We start from the raw sequence: 13383 nt of genomic DNA on the forward strand, positions 1-13383 counted from the left end.
TATAAATGATCCCTCTAGAAACTATATGAACCTGAAAACAGGGACCGTGCGCGCCGAAGGCGTGCGCTAAAAATTTAGGCGGCTAGACGACACTGATGTGGTCAAAGAATTTGAAATGAGTCCCATTTATAGCCAGGTACATTAATATGTATATATATTCTAGAAATATGCTAATGGTGGGTCCTAGATTGGAGGCATTGAATTTGCGTGCGGCGAAAACTTTTCGGGGGTTTGGCCTAAAAGGGTGTGGCTTAACCTTAAAAATTACAGCGTTTTTTTTTTTTTTTTTTATAAAAGCTATTGCTGGGCACTGGACAGGGCACCGGGAAAGATTACAGTGTTTTTTTTTAAAATAAAAGCCATTGCTGGGCAGGCCTGCCACTGGGCAGGGGCCGTGCCCAGCAATGGCTTTTATAAAAAAAAGCTGTAATCTTTCTCAGTGCCCTACAGACCCTGTAGGGCATCGGGCAGGGCACTGAGAAAGATTACAGCGGGTTTTTTTTTTAAATAAAAGCCATTGCTGGGCACTGGGCAGGGCACTGGGAAAGATTACAGCCTTTTTTTTTTTTTTTTTAAATAAAAGCCATTGGGCTGGCACTGGGCACGGTGCTGGGCAAGAATATAAATCAAAGCCAGGCAGCACTGTCTGCAGCAGTAAGTCTGTCAGTCTCACTGCTGCACTTACCAGCACTGTCAGAGACCAGGGGCAGGAGCTGAGCCGGGGAGCAGTCTTATGGTTGTGCGCTGGGCTGCTGCGCCACACAAACACACGTGTGTGCGCTAGCCCAGCTGCAGCAGATGCAGGAGGAGGGAGCCGGACAGCGAGGACGGAGGAGGAGGAAGCCAGGGCGGGAGATGGCACCGCCCGACGTCATGGCACGCACGCTCCGCAAAGGACCATGGGAGGAGCTGCGTGCAGTCGGGCATGCGCACAGCCCTCCCGGGTCCTGCGGACAAAAGTATTATGCGAAATCCGGGCAGCGGTGGTGTTAATTTAACACTTAAAGGTACAGGCGCCGGGCAGTCTAATGAGTGACCAACCTTTAGATTCGCCTATGTATGTATATGCATACCTCCCAACTGTCCCGCTAAACGTGGGAACGTCCCGATTTTTGGGGACGTTCCCGCGTCCCTCCCGCGGCCGGCAGTGTCCCGCTGCGGGGGGCAGTTGGGAGTCCCCCCCAATGTCACAGAATAGATGCTGTGCGCATGCGTATAATCGCGGCCGAAAGCGAGGGCGCGGCCTAATTTGCAGAAGCTGTGACCTCATTTGCATACGCCCCGCCCACTTTTCAGGCGCTATTCTAATATTCAGAAAGTTGGGAGGCATGTATATGCTTCCAATGTATTACATTATATTTGTGAATAAATGGGCTACCACTGGGTTGTACTAATAATAGTCTAATCCATCAAAGAGGAGCCTGGGGCAAGTCTGTCTGACCGAGTATAATTGTGAATCAGGCTCAAAGTAAATGACCAGAATGAATAATTTCCTTCAGAAATGAAATGTTCCAAAACAAGGAGATTGCAGTAAACACTCATGTTAGGTTTGCAGTGCAGTCTATTGAAAAGAAACTGTGGGTGTCTGTTTAAAGCCGTCTGAACAATATTGTTCATTAAAGGATATAAACCCTGTCCCCTCTTCTTATGTTGTGTAAGAATTCAATAGCTGCTCATGCCTTATTCTCCTGGTCGCCTAGCAACGCTGTCAACACTTCCCTGGCAACCCATTATAACAGTGCTGAGAACACAAATCTGGGCTTTCGCTGCACCGAGATCACCTGAAACAGGATTTGTATGTGGGTTTTGGAAAGAGGGTGATGCCTGAGGCCATTACAGGATCCTGGGTAAGGATGTTTTTGTGTATTTTTAGCCAGATTTAGTTCTGTTCACTCAGCCCTGTATGCTAAATATTGTACTGTATAATTCTATGGATATACCCGAAGTTTAAATTGCACTTGGCTCACATAGTTTCCATAGAACTTCAGATATTTGTGCTTATTTCACACATAGCGCCTGCTTTTTCAGCTTCTTTTCCGGGTTGGGATGTTTTTTTTAAAGCCAGTTCATTATGGCAAAATACAAAAGGGATACTGACTGTAGCACGGCCATAACACACATATAATAAACTTGGAATATTTGATTCTTTCTTAATAAAGTTGCCCACACACGCTGCAGTGTGCTCTGTGCGTTCTGTATTAGATTGCATTGCATATACTTTAAAACACATGCAATACGCTACAGCTAGGGGCCTAATTCAGACCTACCCACTAAGGCGCATATATTTTCTGCCTAGTGAGCAGGTAAATGCTGCCCCGTTGAATGTCTCCCCCCCCCCCCCCCCCCCCAAATCCCAAAGGGTAGCCAACTTCCTGGCTGCCAGTTCAGTGAGGCACGGGGGGTGGAGCCATTGACAGGGCGGGATGGGGACAGGGCATCCAGCGAATAATCAGTGTTGGCCGTGCAATGCTGGTATATCCGGGATGGGGGGGGGGGGGGGGTTACAAAGCCGCTTATAGTGTTATTTTACTCCCACGGACTGCCACTGCCTGGACTCCGGAAGGCTTGCCTACCTTACTGGGGGTCTGGGAGGCTTGCCTACCTTTCTGGGGGTCCGGAAGACTTGCCTACCTTACTGGGGGTCTGGGAGGCTTGCCTACCTTTCTGGGGGTCCTGGGAGGCTTGCCTACCTTTCTGGGGGTCCTGGGAGGCTTGCCTACCTTTCTGGGGGTCCTGGGAGGCTTGCCTACCTTTCTGGGGAAGGCTTGCCTACCTTTCTGGGGGTCCTGGGAGGCTTGCCTACCTTTCTGGGGGTCCTGGGAGCTTGACCTGATTTCACATAAACTCACATGCGGACGTAAAGTGGAGAAATAATTCGATGGCCGCTCACCAGGCTGGACTGGTTTTTCTAGTGTACGCTTCCCAACTAATTTGGGGCAGGCACTGCATGTCGGTCGCCCCACCCAAGCAGGTATGGGCACGTCTGCATTCGCAGGGGTACGCCTAGCATTTCTATGGGTGCGCCCATAAAACATTGGACGTTCCTCTGCTGCTTCTTCTACCCCTGCTTCTGTGCCATGCCCGCCACTTTCCCTCCCACCATTGAGCAAACATCCCAGCGAGTATAAAATGACAACTGGTCCGAATTCCTATATGCACACTGTATAAATAACTGTTATTAAACAATAATAAAACAAAAGTGCTCATGTACATACCATAGAAATATAAAATAGTTAAATGATTTAGGATCCTACAAAGGGTACGTATTTTAGTTTAGTGTAGATAGAAATGAACAATGAAGTCACCCATGGTTACAGTGAGATTACAGGTGTATCGTGCAGGCTGGAAGGAGTACAATATAAGGCCCCCCACCGCTATCACGTTGGTACATGTAGGAACCAATGCCACCTGCATTAGTCTTTGTTCTTATTTCATAAGCATAATTGCCAAATAACTGCAAACACTTTCTTCTGGGCATCTGCATAAGGAAATAATTATTGTACGTGCTACGCTCCAGTTAACCTTGAGCCAACGGAATGACTCTATGAATTATAAATTATAATCTCCTTTGGGTATTACAGCGATGACTTGTGCGTTACTGAGTTCTAATAATAATTGTGTAAAACATTAATGAACAATGGTTGCCCAGAGGCTTCAAGCTGTTCTTTGCAGCTGCAGACATGAACCGGAACGCAGGCATGATCAGGCGGCATGGTCAGTTTGTGGTTGGCAACATGGAATGGTCTCCTGGCCGAAGGGGGCAAATGTAGACTAGATGGGTGCTATTGATCCCTTCACAAATGTAATTATTGAAACAACTTTCAGACTTTCAGTAGGCTGGGAATGCAAAAGCGCAATGACAATTGTAAAGGACAATGGGGTAATTCAGTCCTGATCTCTGCTGAGTGAATTTGCAGCAGCCAGCGGTAAGGTAGATGCCGCCCCAATACAGTGAAATCCCACCTTGGGGAATAATGTGCTTACAGTATGAATAGATTGTACGCCTAGCGTAGAATTCATAGCCATGTGCAAATGTCCAAAATCCTTTGTTAGAGGCTCAGAATTGAATGATTTTTCCACTGGGAACATTACAGAGCATGGACTGTATATACAATCCAGTCCCCGGCACTCTCTCATCCCAAATTTGGGTATCTGGCCTTGGGGGGCCCTCCTCACCCAAGCCAGATGCCCAGATTTGGGATGCCGGAGTATGTCGGGGACTATATTGTGTGTGTATCTGTAGATATATATCACTACCCGGAATGTGTAACTTGCGATATAAGCCACCCAGTAGGACCTCTAGCATCTATCTTTCTGTCCAATAGGATGCCTAGCATGTCTCCTCCAAGGCAGTGGCCATTTTTGAAGGTATATTTTCAGTAGATTCCATATGGCCCCATACGGATCTGCAGAGACCATGCACCCCCACAGCGCTGGCTCCCCCAAGCCACTGCTTGTGCTGCAGTGCCGTTGTTACACCACTGTATTTGGGTATTATGACATCTAGTGCAGCAATGTTATACTGTACCTTGTAGTCCATGCCCTGTCATGTTCTTTACCGTAAGTGTCTTCTTGTCTTGACACTAATTAGGTCAATAGTTAAGAGGCCAACCCAATATGGTCGACATGCAGTAAGTCGACATAGACAATAGGTAGGCAGGTATAAAATATCACCATATGTTCCTCATGCGCTTGTCATCGGTTATTCTGATCACAGAGCTTTTCTCACTTCGTTAACTCCAAAAAAACGAAAAGAATTCCTACATGGGGAAATTTACTAAGATGTGTATTCTACTTTACATGTGATGTTGCTATGGGCAACCAATCAGATCCTGTCTACTATCTTCTAGAGGGTGCTAAATAAACGAGTAGTAGTTCTGAGAATACACCAATCTCAATTCAATAGATACAGTAGATTTCATAGAGCACTAGATTACTCGTACCCTGTGTAATTGTCTCAGCTTTCACACAGTAGACAAACTATCACATTTGGGGCTGGATTCTCTCATTTAAATATGTGGTAAAACCCTGTTATCTGGGTTTTTACAGCATGTTGATATGCAGCCCTGTGCTGCCCAGACCTGTGACCTCCTCCTTGCATTGAAAATCATCTTCTGGGTGCAAGGCTGAGGAGGAGAGCCCGCCCGCAGCAGCAGCAAAATAGCTGGGTAAGGGAGGGAGGGGGGAGCCGTCGGAACACGCTGGGACCCACTGCGCATCCCCAGCTCACCGCAAAAGACAGCTCTTAATGCCATAATTATCGCATATGTTAGAGTAGATGCGATAATTATGTCAGCGGTGGACGTAGGGCGCGGATGTAAGAGCATCCCGCCCTTGTTGAGAATATACATACAGATATGGTAGATGCTCAATTAGTTCAGTAGCATTTCCCAGGTGCATGAGGGAGGGGTTAAATACTGGTTAAGTAAAACAAGACATTTTTTCCCCTCAACACACTGAGCAATGCTAGTAACCAATCTAGAACACTACATGATAATAGAATTCAGAGATATTGGTTACATATACCTGCGCAGGTGTATGCTAAGCCCCCAAGCCGCATCAAGGCTTCTCTGTATATTGGGGGTCCCTAGCGCTATATCTAGGTGCAGGGTGCGGCACCCCAAAAAACCATCATAAGCTGGGAAGCCCAGCGCGGCATGCCAGTGATATACGAAGTGTTAATAATTAGTGATAGGAAGCCGAAGCTATATAAAAAGAGAGATAAATGAATGTAATTAAAATAGGATAGAAATAGTGTTAGTGAGGGAAAAGTGTTAATAGAATGTAAGGGCATGCCGCACTATAAAGCCATCCAGCCCATCCAGTCCAGGGGCACCGCACCCCACACCACCGTTACCCTAAATTGGGTCTACGATTAACCAGCAAGGAGCCACATGATAATGGCTCCTTACTTGATATATCCAAACTAAGAGCTACCTACCTTGGAGCAACCCCGGACTACTCCATGTGGCATATCAGGACCCACATCTCCTCCTAATATGGGCTCCCTTCTGCCTCTAACAACATACATACAGATATGGTAGATGCTCAATTAGTTCAGTAGCATTTCCCAGGTGCATGAGGGAGGGGTTAAATACTGGTTAAGTAAAACAAGACATTTTTTCCCCTCAACACACTGAGCAATGCTAGTAACCAATCTAGAATACTACATGATAATAGAATTCAGAGATATTGGTTACATATACCTGCGCAGGTGTATGCTAAGCCCCCAAGCCGCATCAAGGCTTCTCTGTATATTGGGGGTCCCTAGCGCTATATCTAGGTGCAGGGTGCGGCACCCCAAAAAACCATCATAAGCTGGGAAGCCCAGCGCGGCATGCCAGTGATATACTTAGTGTTAATAATTAGTGATAGGAAGCCGAAGCTATATAAAAAGAGAGATAAATGAATGTAATTAAAATAGGATAGAAATAGTGTTAGTGAGGGAAAAGTGTTAATAGAATGTAAGGGCATGCCGCACTAAAGGCACCCAGCCCATCCAGTCCAGGAGCACCGCACCCCACACCACCGTTACCCTAAATTGGGTCTACGATTAACCAGCAAGGAGCCACATGATAATGGCTCCTTACTTGATATATCCAAACTAAGAGCTACCTACCTTGGAGCAACCCCTGACTACTCCATGTGGCATATCAGGACCCACATCTCCTCCTAATATGGGCTCCCTTCTGCCTCTAACAACATACATACAGATAGTGATAGATGCTCAATTAGTTCAGTAGCATTTCCCAGGTGCATGAGGGAGGGGTTAAATACTGGTTAAGTAAAACAAGACATTTTTTCCCCTCAACACACTGAGCAATGCTAGTAACCAATCTAGAACACTACATGATAATAGAATTCAGAGATATTGGTTACATATACCTGCGCAGGTGTATGCTAAGCCCCCAAGCCGCATCAAGGCTTCCCTGCGCAGGTATATGTAACCAATATCTCTGAATTCTATTATCATGTAGTGTTCTAGATTGGTTACTAGCATTGCTCAGTGTGTTGAGGGGAAAAAATGTCTTGTTTTACTTAACTTGTTGAGAATATACACAGTTCTCTTTTCTTTCAGAACTCCATTCCTCCTCCTCCAGCAGGTGCATAAAGGGAAGACAGAGCTCCAAATAGTGTAATACTGTTCAACAGATGGATCTTCGTTTACTAATGCAATTATAAGTACTCGTACCCCAAAAGGTGGTCTAGGTTTTTACACAGTAGACAACAGTGCTTAGAACTAGATTTACATAGGGCCTTCCTTTTATCTGGTTCCACTTCTTCTCTTTATCCTCCAAAAGGTGGTATGTAAAAAGAGAGAGAGAGGCTACGAATGGTGTAAAACACCCTTTTTATTCATGACATAAAAGACATTCAACCAGATTAATATGCAGGGGTTAAAGTGAGGGGGAACGGGGTACCATTGGGTTCCACCACCTCTAATGGTGAGGTGGAACATTTTTGATCTCCACATTGTCCCTGCACAGTAATTCTCACAGAAAAGCATTCAGTTTGACTGAGGAAGCCGCTGACTACATATTGAAGGCGGAGAAACGCGTTTTTGTAGCTGTACAAAGTTTCCAGTCACTGCTGAAGCACCAATGTTGATTGCTGTTTAAACATCACCAGCTGACTAAACATCTATACCCTGGGCTGCCACTTATATCCCTCCTCAGTTCTTGAAATAACATCTTGCTGAGTGTGAGGGCGGACTGAGTAATGGGTACTTACTAAGGACAATTGTGGCAATTACTTTCACAGCCCAGAAACCCCCTACTATTGAACGGGACTGGTAACTATAAATTATGTGCCTTGCCAATTATGTCTAAAGTTTGAGATTTGAGCCATTTTAGCATAAAATATACATATGCCAAGCATTTCCATGTTAAATGTTGTCTGTCTAGTCTGTCCTGTGTTTTATTCATGAAGTGCACTTCTTTCATACCATGAGCTTTTTTTATATAATTGTATTTATATATTGTGTCTTTTTACTTTTTTAAAATAAATTTTTCTTATCATTGAAGACAATTTGTAATTGTGATTATATTCTGAACACAACTGCACTTCCTGTCAGTGCATGTCAGCTTAGGCAGCGTGCATTATTAGTTTAAATGTGTTCCTACAGAGGCACACAACCTCTGATTACAGGGACCAGCAGCAGTGTCCAGGTTACCTACCACATTTAGGGGGTTATTCTAGTCCATTCTTTCTGACAAAATCCTTCTTAGATGGACAAAACCATGTGCACTGCGGGTGGGGCAGATGTAACTTGTGCAGAGAGAATTAGATTTGGGTGGGGTTTTTCTTCAAAGTGAGATGTATATTGAAGTGTAAAATCATGCAGTCAGTATTTTCCCTGCACAGAAACAAAATAACTCACCCAAATCGAATTCTCTCTGCACATGTTACATCTGCCCCCCTGCAGTGCACATGGTTTTGTCCATCTAAGAAGGATTTTGTCAGAAAGAATGAACTAGAATAAACCCCTTAGTGTGCATATTCCTTCTATCCCAATCCAGCGCTCCTAGGTGACCCTAGGGCCACATATATAGTCTTATAGTTTGCAGGGGATGCTAAAAAACTCTACCACAGGACCTGGCTCTGCCTAATGGGGGGAGGGGAGGGGATGTAATTAGGTGACATAGAGAAATGAGTTCCCCCACCTCTGCATGACCACTTTTAGCCCTGGGAATATGTCAGACTCTCACCTGCTTTTTTTGGAAGAGGGGGGCACCAAAGTTTACCTTGCCTAGGGATGAACTTACGCATCTGCAAATGGTCCATGATAATTATAATAAGGTACCTACCAGAGGCATACAGTGCTCTCACAGCCCCTACGTTACACGCGCAGCTTTAGGGGAGATGGGCCGGACCACAGCCTAGGAATTCTCCCAGTAGCCTCCTGATATGGCCTATAGCACTATATAGTTGGTGATATTCTGTTATAAACCTTCAGCATAATTCTGACTGTTTTGCCAAATCCTAAAATACTGATTTCTGTCCGTAAACTTTATATCTGAGCCAATACATTGCATATGTTTTCTCAGCGGTTATTTATTCCCTGAATTTTGGCCATTTAAACAAAATAGTTTTTGTTGTTGTTTTTTTGTTTCCAGTTTCCCAGCGGATACCATGGACACTTCAGAAGCCATTTTCGTAATGATGTATCTCAGGATTACCGCATGGAAGCAAAGCCTCGCCCCCCAACAGCCTTCGTGCAGAGGATGAAAGTGAGTTGCACAAGAAGAATATTTCTATCTATGCGGTTAGCTGACTAATCCACCCTCAGTCTGCGCTACTGTATTCACTTTATGTTGGGAACCGCAGAAGCAACCTGGGTATTCTGGGTGTCTTTTCTCCACCCTCATATTGTAGGTCTCCCTTTTCCGACATGCAGACACCTATCACTTGACGTACCTAAAGTCCATCTTGCTTTTCTCTGCCTGTTGCTGTGATCTGTAGTCCCCCTACATCACGACAGATGTTCACTGAAAGTTTTTCTGCTCAGCCCTGATTCACTGGACATTATTATCATATTGGCTGATGTCAACACTCCAGATTGATGATCTCCTTCTGCCTCCAAACTGCTCTCTGACCTCCTATGTATGTTTTTCAGTGCACCGGTTCTCCTGCTTAGCACAATGAACACTGCTTTGATCTTGTTTTCTTCAAACTAATAGATTCCTTTGGGTTTCAATAAATCCTCTGTGGAGGACACCCAAATATATGTACCCTCTCCACAACTCCCTCTATCTGTGGGGGCACTCATTATTAAATGTCTGTCTGCGATTTCTTCTTCGTGACCTCTCGCCACCTCAAAATCCTTCACAAACTGAGTTATCAATATTTTGACTGGCCAACATAATTTATTTTAGAGATGTGCACCGGCCACTTTTCGGGTTTTGGGTTCTGATTACCTTGAGGTTTTGGGTTCTAATGGGTTTTGCCAAAACACCTCCTAAGTGTTTTGTGTTTGGATTTCTTGGGTTTTGGGTTCTGATTTTTTTGTTAAAAAAGCATAAAAACTGCTAAAATCGCAGAATTGTTTTTTTTTTTTTTTTGCTCCTACGCTATATTAACCTCAATAACATTCATTTCCACTCATTTACAGTCTATTCTGAACAGCTTACACCTTACAATATTGTTTTTAGGGCAAAAGGTTGCACCGAGGTAGCTGGATAACTATGATAAGCCACACAAGTGTGCGGCACAAACACTAGACTGATATGGCACACTTAGCATACCCTCTAGGCTGATACTTCACACCTAGAATTACCCCTGGACTGATATGGCACAGGTAGCATCACTCCTGGACTGATACGGCACATTTAGCATCACCCCTGGACTGATATGGCACACTTAGCATCCCCCCTAGTCTGATACGGCACACCTAGCATCACCCCTGGACTGATACAGCACACTTGGCAGCACCCCATGAATTATACGGCAGACTTGGCTTACCCCAGGAATTATACGGCACAGATGGTGGCACCCCTGACCTGATACAGCACACATGGAATTATATGGCACAGATGGCGGCACCCCTGGACTGTTACGGCACACATGGCGGCAGGCATGGAATTATTCGGCAAACAAATTCCTGCAGTAAAAATAAAAATGTGTATTCTTCTAATTATAAAAAAGAGCAGCACACCTTACTTAGCAACACCCCATGAATTATACAGCACTCTTGGCTCACCCCTGGACTACAGCGCATTTAACAGCCCTTGCAGTAAAAATAAAAAAACACCTTAATTTTATTTTCATTAAAAAAAAGGGCAGCTCCCCTGATCTGATATGGGACACATGGGGCACCCCTGGAATTATACGGCACACATGCGGGCACCCCAGGACTGATACAGGACACATGGGGGCACCCCTGGACAAATACAGCACACATGTGGGCACCCCTGGATGGATACAGCACACATGTGGGCACCCCTGGACTGATAGTACTGGTAGCCAGTGGAAACAGCAGATTGGAATTATATACTGCAATAAATACTGGTAGCCAGTGGCAACAGACTGGAATTATATACTGCGATAAATACTGGTAGCCAGTGGAAACAGCAGACTGGATTTTTATATACTGTGATAAATAATACTGGTAGCCAGCGGCAACAGCAGACTGGAATTATATACTGCGATAAATACTGGTAGCCAGTGGCAACAGCAGACTAGAATTACATACCTCCCAACTTTTAACCTGAAGAAATAGGGACGAAAAGGGGGCGGGCGTATGCAAATGAGGGCGCGGCTTATGCTAATTAGCCGCTACCTCATTTTCATACGAGAATAGACGCTGTGCGCATGCGCACAGCGTCTATTCTACTAGTTTGGGGGGTCTCCCAACTGCCACCCCCCGCAGCGGGACAATGCCTGCCGCGGGTGGGACAGCGGGACAGGACCCGAAAATCGGGACTGTCCCTCTAAAATCGTGACAGTTGGGAGGTATGGAATTATATACTGCAATAAATAAAATACTGGTAGCCACTGCCAGTGGCAACAGCAAACTGGAATTATATACTGTGATAGGTACTGATAGCCAGGGGCAACAGCACACTGGAATTATATACTGCAATAGGTACTGGTAGGCACTAGCCAGTGGCAACAGCAGAGAGCAGACTGCAGCAGACACTAGGCAGTGCAGGGCAGGCAGTGGCACTAGCAGCACCAGTGGACTATCACACTGTGACTGACTATACAGGAGCAGACTCAGCAGAGGCAGGCCCCAGCACAAAGGAGAGACAGAACACAGCACCAGTCATCCTTGCAATGGTGATATCTTGATCACTGAGCAGAGACACAGTACACAGCTGCACAGGCCCCAGCAGAGACCACACACAGCAGAAGCACACCCTTCCCTACCCTTCTCCGAGATTGGAGTGAAGATGGCGGCGCGAGGTTGCGGAATTTAAGGGTTCCGTGATCTCGCGAGAATCCGACGCCGGGCGATGACGTTTTGCCCGTGCGCCCGGATTCGAATAAGGCGGTTAGCGCCGAGCGCTGCTCGTATCCGGGCCGGATTGATGACGTCCGTGCTGGCTCGGATCTGAGGAATCCGAGCCCGCACATCTCTAATTTATTTATCTGACATGTCCATCCCATCTATGGCCACAACATGGGAATAAACTTACTAGTTTGTTTCCTAGGTGTCATTTACCTGCCCTTTCTTCTCATAATGGGCCAGATGTATCAAGCTTCAAAAAGTGATAAAGGGGAGAGTGATAAGCAACCAGCCAATCAGCTTGTAAATTTCATGTTACAGGCTGGGTCTGAAAAATGACAGATAGGAGCTGATTGCCTGGCTCCTTATAACTCTCCACTTTATCACTTTTTGGAACATATGGCCCAATATGTCTTCATATACTGAGATATCTCCAGAATAAGAACGTAGCTCACAATAATTTCCAGCATTGACTATTGCAATTCACCTCCTAACTGCTGAGTATGCAGGCACGATATACATACATACAGTATTATAATGATACCGATACTGTGCCCACACGCATCCTCTGAATGACGTATGAGGGAAGTAACATACATACAGTATTATACCGATACCGATACTGTGCCCACACGCATCCTCTGAATGACGTATGAGGGAAGTAACATACATACAGTATTATACCGATACCGATACTGTGCCCACACGCATCCTCTGAATGACGTATGAGGGAAGTAACATACATACAGTATTATACCGATACCGATACTGTGCCCACACGCATCCTCTGAATGACGTATGAGGGAAGTAACATACATACAGTATTATACCGATACCGATACTGTGCCCACACGCATCCTCTGAATGACGTATGAGGGAAGTAACATACATACAGTATTATACCGATACCGATACTGTGCCCACACGCATCCTCTGAATGACGTATGAGGGAAGTAACATACATACAGTATTATAATGATACCGATACTGTGCCCACACGCATCCTCTGAATGACGTCTGAGGGAAGTAACATACATACAGTATTATACCGATACTGTGCCCACCCGCATCCTCTGAATGACGTATGAGGGAAGTAACATACATACAGTATTATACCGATACCGATACTGTGCCCACACGCATCCTGTGAATGACGTATGAGGGAAGTAACATACATACAGTATTATACCGATACCGATACTGTGCCCACACACGCATCCTCTGAATGACGTATGAGGGAAGTAACATCCATACAGTATTATACCGATACTGTGCCCACACGCATCCTCTGAATGACGTATGAGGGAAGTAACATACATACAGTATTATAATGATACCGATACTGTGCCCACACGCATCCTCTGAATGACGTATGAGGGAAGTAACATACATACAGTATTATACCGATACCGATACTGTGCCCACACGCATCCTCT

The 13383-nt window shown here is 45.3% G+C and overlaps 1 protein-coding gene across 4 annotated transcripts in view; it reads left to right on the plus strand.

Annotated features, from left to right (window-relative positions):
• CIMIP7 (ciliary microtubule inner protein 7) overlaps positions 1 to 13383 on the plus strand; it is a 123194-nt gene that overhangs the window by 4383 nt on the left and 105428 nt on the right. For 3 of the 4 annotated variants that reach the window (XM_083155543.1, XM_083155542.1, XM_083155544.1), the window contains exon 3: positions 9117 to 9230. In XM_083155543.1, coding sequence (XP_083011669.1) covers positions 9183 to 9230 — 48 coding nt within the window. In that variant the 5' untranslated portion in view covers positions 9117 to 9182. Of the gene's footprint in view, positions 1 to 1265; positions 1848 to 9116; positions 9231 to 13383 lie in introns of those variants that run through there. The other variant, XM_083155540.1, reaches the window with a different exon arrangement.

Source organism: Crinia signifera, chromosome 8, assembly GCF_055691185.1.
Source record: "Crinia signifera chromosome 8, ASM5569118v1, whole genome shotgun sequence".
Taxonomy (NCBI): Eukaryota; Metazoa; Chordata; class Amphibia; order Anura; family Myobatrachidae; genus Crinia; species Crinia signifera.